Below are 18,562 nucleotides of genomic sequence, written 5' to 3'. Positions count from 1 at the left end.
CACCCCACCTAAAAAAAAATAAAATAAAAAAATAAAAAGATAGATCACGCTGGGAAGCAGATACTTAAAAATAAAGGCCTATTCATATAAGACAAGCACGTGGCAAGGTCAAAAGTACTAGATCCCATTTCCAATGGTTTTGCTCGGTCAGCCAGTAATAAGGAAAATAATCCAGCTTTACACAGCAGTTGGATAGCCTCACAAGTGTCATCTTAGAAGCTAATTAGAAAGATATAGAATGTTCTAATCAAACTGGTGTAAAAGCAATTGTAAATGCACATGGAAACAGCTACACATACACACACACAATATGCCTATTAGTTTTGGAGAGTTTTATAAATCCAACTTTATACTAGAATCTATGTATATTCATAACAGCAGCAAAATGAGTGTATTGTTACAAGAAGTGTGTATTACAAAAAATATACCAAATGATTATGCTTAAAAGGCATGTTACAAATCTGTAAACTTACAGCTATATACCCTATAACATTCAGCCATTCCATCTATTAGTAATTTGGTAAACTGGGACACCTGTGTTTAAACACAGGTCTGGTTTCAGTGTAGACCAAAAATCCCTATAATACAGAAAAAATGCCTATTGGCATCAGACACCTAGCATAAACCAATTCCTGAACCCACACTGGGACCAGAGGTTCCTTGTTCCTTCCAACATACATCAGTTGAGAACTATGAAGATCATGGTATGCATCCTGTTGGTAGAGAAAAGGCTTACATGTGAAAATTGTATCTATTCCATGCAACTACTAAGAATTACTATGACACCATTTTGTCCCATGCCTGTAAAGAGAAAAAAAAAGGTATATGCATTTAGTTGTACTGCATTCATTGTTTTTTTGTTGGAAGCAATCATTTTAAATCTATCCAATACGGTATGCAACTTATACTTGTAGAAACTATCCAAGGAGTGTATCTATTAAAGAAGCATCTTTGTGAGACAAGTGTACATGTTAAATAGTTTATTTGTAATGCTGAAAGGATGCAATGTTACACGAATTAGGAAACTGCATACCTGTTAGAATCAATACCTCATTAAAAACAGACAAGTTATTTGTGTGAAGAATCTCTTCAGTATTTGCTGACACAATTTATTTGCACCTGTACTTTGATAACATTTCCATTGCAACCAACTTAAAGAGGGGGAAGATTCTCTCTCAAACAATCCAAATTCCTCTAAAAATTGTTTGAAGACATCGTCTAGGATATCAGAAGCCATTTAAAGCAAGAAACAGCAAAATGGAAAATACTCTTCTGTGCTTAAGAGGGCAAAAGGCTTAAACTGTTAAGCTAAGGAAATAGGCAAAGTCCTAGTTCTGAGTTCCTATTTACACTGCTCCAGGGTCATCTCTTGTCCATAGCTGGATAAGGAGCCTTAGCATTAACAGATCACTTCTTCAGGAAGTATTGAAAGACTAACAGTCTAGCTTACAACAGGGCCAGTATTCTTACATATGCTCCTACCTGCCCCTGATAGGAAGGCTTGATGTCAGAGTCCATTCCAAAACTATTTTCCAGCTAGGATTGCAAGCTCTCGCTATGTTATTGCTAAGGGAGCATAGATTTTCATAACTGAGAGCAGAGGAACAATAAAGCATGTTTTGTTTTGTATGAAGCGGTCCATTTGAGTTAATAAATTTGAGACTTATCAGTAATACTATTCCATAGTAATACTGTACGGGGAAAAGTAATAGATTCCAGCATAGATGATACTAAATCATTACTCTGACACTAATGTTGTATGTAGCCAACAGTATACACTGAGAAAGGCAAAAAAGCATTATTCTGAGTTCTATTACAACTATTTGATCAATATTTGGACAATGCTTTCATGTTAAAAAAGAGGCTAATTGCAGACTTGAGCAACTATCATGACAAAACACTCTCTTATACAAGAAAGAATTTAGGATTTCCATCTCATCCAAAAGAAAATTTTAGTGTGAAGACAAATGTGCACGTGCCATTGTTTCTGAGTAGCCAATATTTGTTGGTTTCTTTAACCATTTACAAGGTGCATTCTCTAAGTTTTTTATCAGCCTGTTTCAAGGAGATCCATGTATTTAACATGCTCGAACGCAACTTGGCCCACACCAAGTGGTTACTTAAGCCAAAGATTTGGGCAGCAAACTGGGCAGCTCCCTCAGGTGAGAGTATAGTGGAACAGCCAAGACCTAGAAGAAAAAAAAAGAAAAAAAAGGTATACCTGTTACTAAAACAAGACTTACAAAGCTGTCATCTAACAAGTAGTGTTTCAGCCCACGAATGTTACTGTAGGATTTAGTTACTTTCTCTGTCTAACTTCTAGTTCCCTTGTCATTCTTTTGTTTTCTTACAGTAAGCTGCCTTGAGCCTTTGTTGGGAACAGCAACATACAAATCAAATAAATATTTAAAAGACAGAATATAGAAGTCACGCCACCAACCCTCCAGTTCTTACACTTAGTTTAAGTTAGTCTGTTTTCAGACTAACATAACTAACCACCTCTGTCTAAACCTGGAAATGGCTATTTTGCTGACACTAGTTGATCAAGATGTGCCCCAAACCATTTGCAGTACTGGTTTAATTATCAGTTTAGATGGGACAAAACAAGGTTTTCAGCACTATTAGAGAAGGGCAATTTAGCTAGCTATTATAGCAGGTGCATCTGCTGTCTTTCCCAAATATTTAGTTCAGCATGATTCCTCTTACCACTGGGTAGTCTAAGAGAAGACCACACATCCTGAGCACCCCAGTCTGCAGAGAGTGGAGGACAGTTGACGACTGGATATGCAGTGTTACCAGACATCACTGGTCCCAGACCATTGCTTCTGCCTGCTACTGCCACAAACACAGTTGGGACTCCATCACCTAAGACACAGAAGTTGTCATAAGGAAATATCAAAAGCTTTATACTTTTTTCCCCTTCCTCCATGTTTTTTTTGGAAAAGTTTTGGAACTCAACAAGGAACCTGCAGAAATTTAGATAACTCACTGTACTTGAACTACAGCTTTTATTTCCATCTTTTCCTAAATAGCAAGCCAAATTCTCCCAAGCTCCAGTTATTTTTACCTTGATTTCAACAAGCAAAAGACTAAAACAAATACCCCTTCCCTACCCTCTCTTTCAAGCAGGGGAACAAAACCCTTAAGACCAAAGATAGATGCTGCCTAATAATTCATTAAATCTATTACCAGGGATTCAAGAGATCAATGAAAATGATTTAACATTTGTTCTGCGTTCAACAGGCCAAAGTTTGTAGGCCTTCATTTTAACCTACATCTGCAAAAATCTGCACTTTCACCAACTATGTTAACTCCTAAATAGTCCTATGCAAAGATAGTATTTGGTTTTGAATAAGCTTTTGTTACAGAATATGTATATTAATGTCACAAGCTACTTCAGTTGGCTCATTTATTGATCTGCTTTCATTCTCTGAAGCTCTCCAGCAGCTCCTCCTTGTTTCAGCTTGAGGCAGGATACTTGCCATCTTTGGTTTAAATTTACTGTATGCAAAATACAAGGAGGGTGAGAGGGGAGAGGGAAGGGAAAGCAATATGGCAGTCTTAAAAAAATTAACTTTTTCTTTTGCTACAAAATGTGGAGCAATAATCAGGACATGGATATTATCGAGATCTAGGCAAGCTTATCTTCTGAGCTAGAGGGAGAAGTTGATTTTTTGGTGCGTTAGAGAGACTGTGGAGTCCCCCATGGTTCAGTGGTAGAATCTTTGTCTGACACAAAAGGAGGCTAGCTTTGATTCCCAGACACTTATACAACTACAGCCATGGAGGCACAAAATGTCTGGACTTTGGATTCTGTCTCCTAAAGGGGGGCAGGGGGGCAGTGAAAAGTCTGGGCAGCCTCCACTCCTCAAAACTCCTGCCTAGGCATACGTGTCAAAGGTCTGGACAACCTTTCACTCATACACCATGATCTGGACAGGAGGGTGTATCTAAATCTATTTAGTTAGCAAATGCAGAATGTTTCCTGTGGTGTTTCACACCAAGATAAAAAAGAGATTCCTGGCACAGCTTGGCAAAGTTACCAATTTTATCTAAAAAACACATTGTTATTGGGGATTTACCTTCATACTCTGCCTTGATTCTCAGAGTTTCATCTGGCCCTTTGTGAGCAGACGTCATGCGCAATTCACAAGGAATTCCGAAGTTTGCACATGCCTTTTTGATCTTTTCACAGTGACTAAGATCAGAAGGTGATCCCATTAGCACCACAACTCTCCCTTGGCTCTTTGTCTTCAACAGCAACTAGAAAGGAAGAGGAAAATTAACATGATTAAACACAGTTCACAAGGTTGTCAAGTACATTAGTGTAAAGAAGGAATACCTCCACTCTTTCTGCAACCCATTCAAAGTTTCTCTTAACCATCTGCAGTGCTTCTGGAGTCACTTCTTTTAGGTCACGGTAAGACTGAAAGATATAAAAATAGACAGGTTACCAGTATTTGGAGGTGCAGATATTTGGTGCAAAATTAAAATATTGTAAGTACCTTAACAAGGTGCAACTCCCACCCTCTCATTCCCAGAGGGCTGTATGCTAGTTGTCAGACACCTGCTTTCTTGTAAGATATACATTACACAAGACTCCTACTCCTTTAGTCCACGCCAACCTGAGGACAAGGGAATCCCTTCATCCCAAATTTTAGAGCCATTACATCCTACAAGCAGCAATGCCTCTAGTCCCAACACCCCCTATTCAATCATTTTCTGACTGAAGACTGTTCTTAGCTGGTTAACGTGTACTACAGCAGATCTCACATCTATTTAGAATTGGAGGCTTTGACCACAGCAGGACATACCCAACTTGTATGGTTCAGTTGCAGGATATCAGTGTTGTTAGTGGGAAGTTATTCATTAAACCAAAGACAAGATGGGGATTAGTCTAAGAATTGTAAGGCAGGAAAGAACTGGCTAAAAGGGGGACCCAATTATGAGAATTACTGCACTGGAGGATATTCTGAAGTTTGTGACTGAATTGATTTTGCTTAATCTTTTTAAAACAGCCCTAGCACAAGTAGAACCATGCTAATGAAGTTAGATGATGATGCAAGTTTGAGAGGCACTCACCCTTCTCTATATTGACCTCTTTCAAGATTTAAGAGTGATGCTATACAAAAATGCAAGATCATGCATTTAAAGACCAAATTATAAGAATTTCTGATATTAGGTATAAGCTCATCAGCTGGGAAAAGGCGGCCTGAGAAGGAGGCCTAAGGATCATCCCACCACAGGATCTAAGACCGGAAAAATGTAAATGTAAGTATTGTGAAAGTATATAGAGCGGTGCAGTGGAGAGACAGTTGAGAGGGAAGCGCCGGTGCCACTGTAAAAAGTACAGGCAAGACTTCATCTGCAATACTGTGTACAGTTATGGTCAGCAGGCTCAAGCTAAAAGGCCTCAAACTGAACAGGTGCAGGATTATTTATTAGTCATGTCATTCCCCTGATGATCCTATCTGATGAGAGGAGACTAAGCTCGCCAAGCATCCTCTCATTTCTTTATCCCAGGGAAGAAAAGGCCAAGAGAATATAATTGCTCTCTCTAACCAAATTAAGAGGACAAACACTAGTTAGTTGACCTGAAAGGACAGTATTAACACACGAAAAAAAATTTTTATTCATGATCATTTTATATCCAAGCTGGCAATATCACAGGAGTAAGGTTGTAGACAAGCTTCCCAACAGGTGCAATACTGGCAACGCAAGCCTTATAAAACTAGCTTGAGACAGCACTTTGACCAATTTATGGAAAGGGATTATAGGTTGTGGCTGCCTCCAATGGCAGGGGAAGGGACTATGTCCCAAGAGGTCCCTTCCAGGTCTATTGTCAAGTTGTGTAGAGCAGTCTCTTACAAGAGAAGCCAATCATTACCCTAATGGTAGCCATCACCACAATAGCTATTTGCGGAAGCATTTTGGTACATTTTTATGGAAAGTTGCTCTAAAGCTGCTTTTTAATTCCAGTTCATTAGTATTGGAAATAGAAAACTAGTTTCTGATTTGGATTTTCACATACATAGAGTATATTATAGCAGCTTCTGAAAATCAGAGTCCATATAATTTGGTAAGTATCAAGAATGATAAAAGCCCCACGACAGCAACATGTCTAACTAAGCAGCCTAGCTTAGGTATTATAGTGATTCTCAACCTTTTTTTAGATTTGAGACACACCTTCTTAGACTTGAAGCATCCTTGGAAAATGTCAGCTCTTGCTTGTTTTTTTACTATGGAAAAACAGAACAATTTTTCTGTTGAAGAGAACTCAGAAAGCCCACAACAGGTCAGAATGTTTGCAACACTATGCATTCCTATTTAAGCCCTCTGGGGTTTACCTTGTGAATCATATGGAGGTATTTGCGCACTTAACAGTGCCTAGCACTCCACAGGACCCTTAAAAGGATCTTGTGGCACACCAGGGTGCAAAAGCACCCTGGTTAAGAATTACTGCTCTAGGAAGTATCAGTTTAATAAAGTCAAAATGGGACAAACTAGTCTGGGCAAACCCAGAGGCACTGCAAAAAGACAGACCTTGGACTCATTTCCTTTGTAACATATGCTTTTGTCTCTTAAGGTATAAGATTAATAGCTGAACATTCTGAATTGTTACTTTTATGCTAGATCTGGAGGTCCACACTGTACAGGATGTTCTGGAACAGTTAAATCTGCTGTTGGCAAGTCTGTTAAAAAGAGACGCAAGCATGCTCAACATAAGGTTCCTTAAGCATCCTACTGTTAAGTCACAGATGATCTTTGTAACCGACTTCAGTGGAATCAAACTCCAAATGCCTTTTGTAAAGTCCTGTCAGAAGTGACAGGTTTCCTTTTATTTGCAATTCAAATGCAAAGAGTGAAGAATAAGACATCACCTGCTTGTCCTTCTGCTGGCTTCGATCACCAGATGGCCACAGCCTCCAAGAATCATTATCGATAACATCAGCAAGGACAATTTCCTTTGTAGACATGTTAACACCAAATTCAACCTAGCAAAACCACAAGAAATTTATTTTCAGGAGCTGTAGAATGGTATCAGACTTCTACACACTATTTTCAGGGCCCCAGTCTAGAAGAATCAGTTTCTCTTATACCTTCAGGTCTACTAGCGTGCAGTTCTGGGGTTGCCATGATTTCTCCAGTATCTCAAAAATAGTTTGTGTGGAGCGGGCCATAATATCCACTTCAGTTTGGCCAATGGTTAGTCCAGCAAAGCAGAACTTGGCTTCAGTTAGCTGTTCCTCAGACCACTGTGGGTCATTATTGGCATCATCCTGATAAAGAGAACATACACATTAAAGGAGCAGCAGACAACAGCATCTGCATCAGGTTTTAGATCAGACTACTTGAACTGTAAATAAGGACAACTGGAATCCACAAACAGGTTTTGTACCTTTTTAAAAAATGAGTACTTTAGTAAAATGTTTTATGATTTAGTTGCAGGAGTATCTAGAAGCTTGCTAGAAAAACATTAATATCTTAAAACTCACTTCCAGAGGGTTCTTTACTTGAATACTAAGTATGGGATGTGCAACAATGAGAAAAAGGGGAGTTTACAATAAGGTATTACTTTTTTAGCTCAGCAATCCCAAATCTGTTGTATGGTACACATTTCTAGAAGCCCCATAACATATTAAATGGTTAACTAATTACCAAACAGAAATTAAAATGTAAATCTCTGCTCGTTTCAGCTACATGTTGTGAAAGTCATGAAAGGCTGCAATCTTGTCTCTCATAGAAAGTACTCTATGAATCCCCAAGAGGAACCCAATACATGCTTAATTCAAAATCTAATTTTCACCCACTAATTCTGAGGCATTCAACATATTATGCAATTCTTGGAATTTTAAAATGTTGCATGAGCCAAATGATATTTTCAGCTCAAATATTGAATACTATAATAAAAATCTGCAAAAGGTAGATTTTGCTAGCCCGTTATTGGCGTAACCATTATATACAAAGATGTAGGTTTACCAGTCAGTTTTTAATGTAGAAAGACTGTTTTTTATATTACTAAAGGCTCAGGCTTCTAATTGGTCAGATCCCTTAAAGCTCCTTTCCAACAAGAAAAAGTACTTCCAGGGCACATCTATGTTCACTAATGCACTTTAGGTAATGTACATTAAATCTAGTACCTCCATTTTGATAGAAAAATGCACATTAGTCCATTAAATGAGCATTAGCTAAAAAGCACTGTTTTGTGATGCTTTAATGCACATTAAAATAGCCTAATGAGCATTAAAGCACGTGTAGACATGCCCCCAAAGTTTCACAAAAACCTGAGCCACATTCTTCTCCCTTCATGAGGCTGTCATGTATGAACGGCACACAAGAGAGCAGAATGCAGTTTTATAGGGATAACCTTCCTACAGCATGGAAATTTAAAGAGAAATCACCTGCTGCCAAAAGCCCCTGAGCATTGCTGAAGAGCCAGCTTAACCACCCTTATCACCTTGCTCCATTTTGCCTACCAAACAACACTAGGAAGAGATAACAAGAGATGTGACTGGGCACCTGGGGCAAAGCAGAAACAATGACTTCTGTTTAATGATTGTGAATGTGCAACTGCCAGCAGCACCCCTTTTTTCCCCCCTACCAAGCCAGCCTCCCTGGCAGTTGGCCCTATTGCCCCACCAGTTACACCATGCTTTTGAGCCTTGTATCACAAGAAGAGAGCCTAATGCCTCCATTAAGTGCCCAAACATGTCGACTGTATGAAAGATCATGGATAAGCTTTATCACATTATATGATATCTACTGGCAACCTGGCTCTCTCAAAAACCTTAAGGATGGATAGAAGATTGCTTATGAACATCAGTCACTGAGCACTGAAACAATCTTATGCTGTTAAAATTTGCATTCCAATTCAAAATCTCAGTGAACAAATATTCTATGTTATATATCACTGATCCATAAACCCACATTAAACCCGATAGTTATTTGGAAAATTATTTTGCCATGACTTGGCAATCTCAACAATATTAAGGATACAAATCTCAGGCAGTTAGGGTACACATTGCTTTCTATTACCTGTTGGAAGTAACAATAAGTACTTTATGGAGCAATGAGTATACTGACAACACAAAGGGAAAAGCCTTTTTTTGTTTCTTGCCACCTTTAATTACACATTTAAAGGGTGGGCAAGTTTTGATTGATTGTTACCAAACAGTTTTTAAATTCAATTAAAACTGTTCTTATTGAAGTTTTTGTTGCACTACTAATTTCACAAGCAACTTTGTTGTGATTAAATAAAGGTAGCCAGTCTTCAGAATGATCTACTTAAAATTAGCCAATTATGACAAGCATTGTACAGCCTTATTGTGGTTAAAATCCAATTCAATCAACTCCTTCAGCTCCTAATTTCTTCTTTAGACATTTTAATAGTAGGTGTTGGGGAACCACAGCTTCCTCCAATTGATACCAGCTAGATGCGTCAAGTAGTAAGAAGAGTGTTAAGAGCCTTGTGTTATAGTGAACTACCATAAACATGTTCTCTGTAAAAGGCTGCATTTGTTTCACATTTTTTCCCTTCAAAAGCACTGTGTTCAGGGCACACAGGCTTAAACAACTGCAGCATTACTACCTGAACCAGAAGTTTAAGCATTCATTTATGTCCATTTGAAAGAAGCTCCCCTTCTCACCAAGGGAAAGAACAAGTGTGCACACACATACACTATAGGATAAACGTTATAATCCCTATTAGACCTTTTAGAATTCTCCCCTCTCCTGGTTCTCAGTTTTCCAATTAGTTAGTTAACAAACCATCCTTTGAGCTCCTAAATGTTAAGCAACAAAATACCCTGCGAGTGAAATGAGTCCAATTTTCCCTCTCTATTAGTAAAGCAGACTGCCTCTACAGCACAACACTTACCCAGAACAAAACATAACGTAAGAATATAAGACATGCCATTTACTAGGTCAGATCATTGCCCAGTATCCTGTATCACAGTGGCAGAGAGTGGATATTGAAAAGGAAAGTGAACTTTAGGGCTGTGTGAAGCTTTGTTTGCCGATTTGATTTTGGCAGAGATTCGGCCTGCTTCAGCGGCCAAATCTCCAAATCCAAATCAAATCAGGAGACCTTTTAATCTCTCCAAATTGAATTGGAACCCTCTGAATTGATTCAGAGAGATTCGATGATTCGGACATAGGCACAGCTTTAAATGTTTTTTCTACATACCTCAAAGTACCAGGCAGCTCATGAACACTGAGATGTGGGACACTCCATCCACACACGCCCCCCCCCGGGGAGCCTGGGAGGGTCTCCAGCGTGCTTGGCAGCAGCCCCAGAAATGGACCAGAAGCATTTCCGGTCCAATTCTGCGTCTGCCACAGAGCACATGGGGGACTCCCTCCCTTCCCCCCCCCCCAGCTCCTGGGCCTGGGTGGGGGGGAAGGAGGGGCACCTGGGGTCCCCCCTACGGCCAATCGCCAAGTCAAGGGGGCAGGGCGGGGGTCCCCCATGCTCCTTTGGGATGCTCCATCCACCCTACCATCGCAGCATTCATAAGCCATGCATGGTACCTCAAGGTATGTAGAAAAAAAAAAAACATTTAAAGCTGTGTCTATAGCCGAATCGCTGAATTGGCACCCAAATCTGAAGATCTGGATTCGGCCAAATAGAACTGGGACAGCAATCTGAATCAATGAATCGACTCACTGTCCCCTTTTTGGGCCAAATCCAAATCAAATACAGCCCATTTCACACACTCCTAGAGAACTGGGTATAACCAGGGTGTTCCATTCGACCTCCATAGCCCCGGTTCCTCAAAGACAAAAAGGCATGTTTCACACGGTCATGTGGCATATATTGTGAGATGTATATTTACAACCTGTCCAGAGGTTCTCAATCTTGTGTTTAAGGGACATTTTCGTCAGATATTTTCTTACTGATGGAGTTCCTCTCCTATTTACTGTCATGCTCTGTACCTTCCTTTTTTCTGTGACACCCACCCTCCCCATCCATCCGTGTATCAATACAATATCCCCTAATATCCCCTTTGCAGTTATAATGATAGCACTCCTAAAGTAATAACATCAACTATTTACTACATTTTAGCTGTCTTTTACAAGGGAATTTAGAAGTTGGCAATGAGGATTCTGCACCACATGACTAGCCAGCTTTCTAGACAACTCTGATATAGAACAATGTCTGAGAAGAACATTTTAGCTATGTTTGCAAAAACAAACCAATAGATTTTTAAGAGCACGATACTAACAAATTTCATTTCAGTTTCAAATGGATGCCAGTCAGTTTAACACACCCACCAAATCCTGAACCACGCCTCTGTCTAAAAGCACTACTTATTGTTAAAAAACAAGAATAGTCAATTCTTCTTCAAGAAGGCAAGAATAGTCAGTTTACAGTCAATTTTGTTAGTGCCTTGGCACACTTATTTGGCTAGTATTTGTATAATACCTGCATCCAACAGAGAAGAAACTTAATAGAATTAGAAAGCTACTAAAAGTAACAGAAGCAGATATTGTACCTCAAACCATTTTCAATAATCTTCACATGTAAAACTGATGAGGACTCTGCCTAGGCAGCACTCTTTTATGTCTGTTTAAAAAAATATAACGTCTAATTGAAATGAGAAAAAGTGCATTATTTACCTTGTAAAACATCTCAATTTTGGGTGGGTAAAACTTATATCCTTCCTTGACGCCAGGGTTTCTTTTCAGGAAAGAGCCGGTAGCAACTCTTCTACATACCCATTCAATTGGGATCATTTCACAATAAGCTGCAATGAATGCAGTGTCACTGTGTTTTCTGACAAAAGCAGTTTTCATTCCTAGATAATAAAAATAAAAAAGACAACTTATTTCTACTGCTAAATGCACATCTGACTGAACTGACAGTTATGAACATCATTGATCAAATCAACCATATAGCCAATAAAAATATATTTCGCCAAACTATGATTCTCTGAAAACACTCCACACGTGTCTGCAGCTAAAACTATATGCTAAACTTCACTTGTACGGGTACTCAGTAGAGATGCACCGATATAACCGGCCCATATTAGATCAGCACCGATAAAAGGAAAATTGAAAATTCCAGGCAATAGGCTTTTTTTGGCCAGAGTAGCCGATAATGTCACCAATAAATGCCATATGCATGTGTGCAGCAAGGGATGCAGCCTGGCAGCGTGGAGAGCAGCCTCCTGCATGTAAGTCTGTGAGGGGGAAGGGGTGTGGGGGTGCAGATTGAGACCCACATGGTGAGGGAGGAAGTGGGGCTGGGGTAGGCGCTGCCCAGCCAGGGTGGCACACACCCCTGGGGGAGGCATGGGGAGCATGTGTCCCCCAGATTGGCGCACAGGGAGAAGGCAGGCTAGCCGCTGTGGGCTTGGGGCTGTGCCAGCCTCCTCCTGGCAAAGAGGCTGGGCCAGGGCTGCAATTGGGGAAGGCAGGGGCAGGGTGGGTGGTGGCACTAAAGCATGGACTACAGCCACCCCAAAATTCACCATAGCCCCCCCATAGCCCCCCCTTCCCAACACTACCACCCGCCCCACCCCAAGCACAGCCCCACCACTAGGATGAGGCTGGTGCAGGCCCCAGCCTGCACTGGGCAGCCCACCTTCACCCCACGCAGAGGGTGGGAGCCTGTGCCCACAGCCTGCAGGCTGTGGGAGTGTGCATGGCAGTGGGGAGCTGCTCTGCTCAGGCCACAGCATGGGGGAGCAGGGGTAGGGGGCTGCGGACCCAGGTATATAACGTCTTTTGTCTGGGGGAAAAAATTTCCCTGGAACCTAACCCCCTCCCCCCATTTATATTAATTCTTATGGGGAAATTGGATTCACTTAACATAGGTTCTTGAAAACTGTGACTTCAAGCAAAACTATGATGTTAAGCAATGAGTAGCTGTATATAAAACCAAAGTTACTGGTCCCAATGAATACTTAAGCACTTCAACTTTCCAACTGGCGTCTTAAAATCACAACTGGCGAATGTCAGGAAGGAATGCAATTCAAAGGAAGCTTTGAAGGGAAAGTTTGAAAGGAAAATACGCATCCAACCACACCGGCATTTTTTCCAAAATGTGATATGCTATGGCTTGATATCTACAACGGCTCTCAGTGGAAGATGTGATAACTTACTGCATTTACTATTTCACAAACAACTTAGTAACTGGAGAATTTGAGAGAAAGTTATGAAAGAGGGGAAAATGATGGAAGAAGAACAAGGGTGTTGTCACTTTATCTTTTGGTTTGGAAGAAAGACAGACAAGAGACCTGACTGATAACTTGCAAATGCTTTTTTAAAATAAATAATCTTCCCTAATCTTACAACAGGAAAAAACTATTGATTTAGTTTTTTAAACACAAGGGAAATGAGAGAGAAAGAATTATTCACCCATATACCAAGTGTTACACCAACCATATTCATTCCTGTGTGCCTGAACCAGTAGGAATAGTGAATATTTAAAACAGCAGCTGACATGGGCAAATGGCTATTCCAAAAATGACGATTCAGCATGTATTCTCTCCTACTTCCAGTGTCAAATCCCTACCCTTTCCTACCAGGTTAAGCTAGTTTTCAAATTCCCAATTACTAGGAAACTGCTGGAGACCAAAAACAGAATGGGCAGTGTCTAGTGAATCCAATTAGAAAAACAGTTCATTACAAGTTGTACCTGATCTCTTACTGATCCTATTCATGATATAACTTTAACTTGGTTTTGAGATTAAGGTTCAGTAATGAGTTAGGTCACAGTGGACAACCTGCAAACGCTTTTTAAATAAAAAGTTAAGCAGTTTTGGATTTCAGGATTGAGTTATAAAACCTGTTAGATCAAGTGCAGTGAAAACAAAATACTAAAGTGATGGGCAGACATGTTTACAATCTTTGCAGGTTACCTGCTAAAGTAAAACAGATTTTTTAAGTCAATTAGTTCTCAAAAATCAAGTTCAGCCAGCTCCTTATTTGTCCATGATGTCATAGTTACCTAGCTGGCTATCTGAAGTAGTGGTATGGCAATTCTATAAAACTGCCCATTCTTAAGTATTTAGAGCTCATCTACCTTGTCCTCACAAACATCAGCCCTTCTGGTGCTGACTATAATTTATGAAACAGCAACAAATCCATAAGACATCAGATTTTCTGGATGAAGTTCCCAAAATACTTTACTGAACACTGTGCTGAGTGAGTTAGGTAAAGAATCAACTGTTGTTACGTTCATTATTTAATATCAGAATAGGACAAGTCTGGAAAAAACAGGGAGCTCTCTTTTGCAATCAAGGAACATGTTTGCAGTTCATTACCTGTACTGAACTCTGTTTTACCTCAAACACGTGATGGGGTACAATCAAGACATGTTATTTGTAGTTTTTATGCACAATGTTACTTTTAAATGTCAGTGTCCAACACTGTGTATGCTTTTATTACAGCTTGCTTTTTCCCAAGACACTTTGAGTTACAAATATTATGTGCTCAAACTAGTACATCAAAATTTCACAAAAAAATGGAAGAACTCTTCATTTATAGACGCTTTATGTACCACTTGCGACCTTGAAAAGAAGCTCAAACATAGAAGAGTTACGCAAAATAAGCAAATTGCCTGGCTGATAAGGCATTAGCATGACCCCTGATGAATGACATTATCACATTTTTGTTTAAACACTTTAAAAGAGGTCATCTTGCAAAAAGCGTAAAGCCTAACACTTAGTGCCCTGCAGAGCCCAGTTACACTAGGGTCCCTACTTTTGAATTTTTAATCCTTGGTTTGTTTTCAGAATTTGCAAATTCAGACCAAATTTGTTCTTACTTAAAGCTCTTTATTCTTTTTTTTCTTTCTTTCTTTCTTTTTTTTTTTTTTTTTTTTAACTACTGATGCAGTTTTAAATTATATACACACTTGCCCAGAGTATTTCTGCGTGAGAAATAGGTTTAGTGTTTAAGGGAGATGAATAAGGACTGACGTTTAAAAATGAAATACCTGCAAATAGGAACAGCAAAATCATTGTCTTTATGTTACATGTTTAAATATGATTGTGGGTGTTACTGAGACAGTCACACAAACCCCTGTATCTATGTATCTCCTCCCCACGCCCCCGTATAGTTGCAGATTAAATACCAAAATCTGAGTTGTAAAAAGTTGTTTGGGCAAGACAATGAAATAAAATATTTTATGAAACTTTTCACAGTATAAAACTACACGGTCTTAGAATCATTTAGGTCAATACTTATTCCCACTCTACAGGCAGATGACAGATTTGAAGCCACTGTTTAGTGCAACTTGGACCTGGAAAAAAAAATGGAGTGCCTTGGTCCATATGCTCCAACAGGAATTCGATGTCAGGCAGCTAACTCCCATTCTGTTCCTTGTATTCATTAGCATCTGGAGGCCCAAATCAGAGCCCAGTAGTATCTACTTTTGAAAAAGAAACATTTGAGGAAATAGTGCTTAAGCTACAATGAGATAAATGGTCACTGTGATAACAATTGTATCAGAAAAAATAAGTTATATCTCTCTGAAAAAACACATATAAGCACCATTTTGACAGATGAGGGAACTGAATCAGAGAAGAGTTAAGGCAGGGTCTTGTGTAGTGAAAATTCTGGCCTTATTAAAGCCAGTAGGAGTTTATTGCAGAAGACATTGACTTCATTGCAGAAGACTATGGAACAAGATTATATAAAACATTATATAAAAAGGCACTTTTGAAACCTCAGGAAGATCTAAATTCCTGATCCATTTATGCATCCAGTGCATGCTAAACTGACACTCTCAAGTATGAATGGAATCCTTACCTTTACCTCCAGGGCAGTTTAGAATAGTTTCCAAAAACTCTCACTCCATGTCATTAAAAAAAAAATATAGAAAATGCTTGAGAAAGAGATAGGCTTTTCTTTTTACACAGCTTGAAATTTTAATGTATAAAAAACTAGATTAAGTTTGGCTTTTTAATTCAATTCTTGCTGCAATCACTGCCCAGCAGTAATTTCTACAGACAGCCTGAAGTGGTAAGAAAAGAAAAAAAAAAAAATCAGAGAGGAAAGGATTTCTTAGGGTGATATATTTTATTGGACCCGCTATATAGTTGGGATAAAATTAGATGAGCTTTTGAATGGAAGACATTCTTCCTCAGGTCTCCGAATATAGGAAGCTAGGCACAATAAGTTAAGCACAGCATAGAGGAAGGGCTGAGAGAAAGTCTCAGGTATAACAGACACACAGACTACCACATCTGTGTCCACAGAACCAGCAACCATCCCAAGCACGCAAAAAGCTGTCAACTACAGCCAGGCCCTCAGATACCACCACATCTGCTTGGAGAAAACCTGCAATGCCTACTTGACCCACCTAAAATCTGCCTTTATATAACAAGGACACGCCAGTAGAGAAACGGACCATACATTTGAAAGAGCTATTCAAATAACTCAATAACCTTCTACAATACAAAAAAACCAGATACCCCTTGTGATCACCTGCCACCCCACCCTGAAATCAATCAGAAGAATCACACAATTACAGCATATATTGGACAAAGATCATACCTTGAGAGAAATGTTCCCAGACACTTCACCCCTGCCTTTCAAACAGCCCCCAACCCTTGCTCAGCTCATCATAAGAAGCACATTCTCTACTGCCCAACAGACATCAAGTGAAACGTAGCTTTGCCTTGGCAAGAAATGCTTAACCTGTCAGCACGTCTCCACCATCCCTACTACCAACACCTTCCATAAAGAAACCATCACAATCCACAGTTCCTACACATGACTTCCCTAAAATGTGGTATACCTGATCCAATGCGTTGAAAGGCAACTACATGGGTGAAACGAGACAGCAACTATGCAAAAGAATGAACTCTTACAGAAAAAAAAATATAAAGGATGGAGACACTCTCACTAGGAGGGTACTTGAACAGGCTACCCAGAGAGCTTGAAGAATCTCCATCCTTAGAAGTTTAAGACCTGGGTAGATAAAACCTTGGCTAAAATGACATAGCTGGGGACGGTCCCACTTCGAGCAGGACTAGAGGACCTCCTGAGGTCCCTTCCAGCCCTCATTTTCTATGATTCACCATCAGGAACACATTTTTCACAGAGCAGCCACTTCAGTCTCTGGCCTCACTATCCTCATGCCCAAGCGAAATCTACCCAACATCTTTAAAAGGTGCACATGGGAACACAAATTCATAAGTTGGCTACATACTAAGAACCAAGGACTAAACAGGAATTTGGATGGGCCATAAATCCAGTCTCCTAAATACTTTCCATACATTTCACAGGAGTTTAGGGCTGGAAGGGACCTTGCGAGATCATGGGGGTCCAGCTCCCTGCTCTGGGCAGGAAAGGCCACTGGGTTCAAACAACCCAAGCAAGGTGTGCAGTAACTCCAGAAAGGTGTCCAAACAACACCGTAACCTACACAAAGAAAACAAAGAAACGCTACTCTACCCTGGAAGGAAGGTGAGGACTCCCCCATTCTCTTTAGGACTGCACCTTGATCGCCCAATACTCAGCTTCTTTTCTTTCACTAATGGTTGTCTGCTACCCCTGAGAATGTCTCTCAGCCCCTCCCCTATGCTCAGCTTCACTTGCTGCCTAGTAAGCTCACTCCCTATATACAGGGACCCTAAGAAGCAAGTCTTCCATTCAAAAGCTTGTCTAACTTCATCCCAACTACCCAATGGATCCAATATAACCCTACGGCATCCTTGCCTTTGGCGTCACTTCTGGCCTGCCACGGTGACAACATCCCTCTTACACTACCAAGAAAGATCAGAAGATGTAAGAATTGCAGGAGTGGAGAAGTAGAGATGGGAGGGGGTGGGGGGGGGAACATGGGGAGGTGCCAAGAGGAGCACCCAGGGAGATGGACGCCATTCCCCTTAACCTCTTGTGGGGCTGGGGACAGATGTTGGAACAAAAGAGTTAAAAAAGAGAATGAGTGTCTGGCTTGTGACAGAGTGGATGGTTTTCGATCTCTCTCAGGGATACGTGGACAGTAGGGGAGTCTCGGTGCCTATCCACACATCCACAACATTTTCTAGAAGCCGGTGGTTGGCTGCCCTGGGTCGCTGCGGCAGGCTGGGGTGTCAGGGCTTAGGCAGAGTTTAGATGAGGCGGCATGGGATGGACAGCAGAGGGCCGAGGCTGCCCCAGGCAGGGCTGGGGCCCCACCAGCCCCACGGGGGACCCCCCTGCCCGGCCTTACCCGCTTCGCGGAGCAGCTGGAAGACGCAGCTGGTGGTAGCGTTGGAGATGGCCGCCTTGCCCTCCAGCCGGTCCTTCCTCGCCGCGTTGCCAGCCGTGATCTGGTCCTTGGACTGCATGAGCACGCAGCCGGGCAGCTCGGGCAGCTCGAACACCGCCTTGGTCTTCCCCTCCGACACCTTCTTCCCGATCTTCAGCTCTAGGGACGAGGAGGCGGCGGCCGTGAGCAGGTCTCCCCGGGCAGCGCCCCCGGCAGGGATGGGACCCTGGACAACCCCGCCCGGCTCCCTCACTCCCTCCCGCGCGGGCCAACCTACCTGCGGCGGCGGGGGCCATGGCGGCGGCGGCGGGCACCTGCGGGACACACGGGGCGTTAGCACGTGGCAGCGGCGGC

General features: G+C 41.1%; 1 protein-coding gene across 5 annotated transcripts in view; it reads right to left on the bottom strand.

Annotated features, from left to right (window-relative positions):
• Positions 1-965: 965 nt before the first annotated feature.
• The window catches only part of LOC109303831 (multifunctional protein ADE2), a 90,225-nt gene continuing 72,628 nt past the window's right edge, over positions 966-18,562 (bottom strand). For all 5 annotated transcript variants that reach the window (XM_019526139.1, XM_019526140.1, XM_019526141.1 and 2 more), the window contains 9 exons: positions 18,486-18,522; positions 18,170-18,367; positions 11,620-11,798; positions 7,101-7,280; positions 6,882-6,995; positions 4,343-4,426; positions 4,083-4,263; positions 2,707-2,865; positions 966-2,189 (listed from right to left, as the gene is read on the bottom strand). In XM_019526139.1, the coding sequence (XP_019381684.1) occupies positions 2,023-2,189; positions 2,707-2,865; positions 4,083-4,263; positions 4,343-4,426; positions 6,882-6,995; positions 7,101-7,280; positions 11,620-11,798; positions 18,170-18,367; positions 18,486-18,522 (1,299 nt within the window). In that variant the 3' untranslated portion in view covers positions 966-2,022. The remainder of the gene's footprint in view (positions 2,190-2,706; positions 2,866-4,082; positions 4,264-4,342; positions 4,427-6,881; positions 6,996-7,100; positions 7,281-11,619; positions 11,799-18,169; positions 18,368-18,485; positions 18,523-18,562) is intronic.

This window comes from Gavialis gangeticus, unplaced genomic scaffold (assembly GCF_001723915.1).
Source record: "Gavialis gangeticus isolate Ggan-Ray unplaced genomic scaffold, GavGan_comp1, whole genome shotgun sequence".
Classification (NCBI taxonomy): domain Eukaryota; kingdom Metazoa; phylum Chordata; order Crocodylia; family Gavialidae; genus Gavialis; species Gavialis gangeticus.
This window is presented reverse-complemented; position numbering and strand designations above follow the sequence as displayed.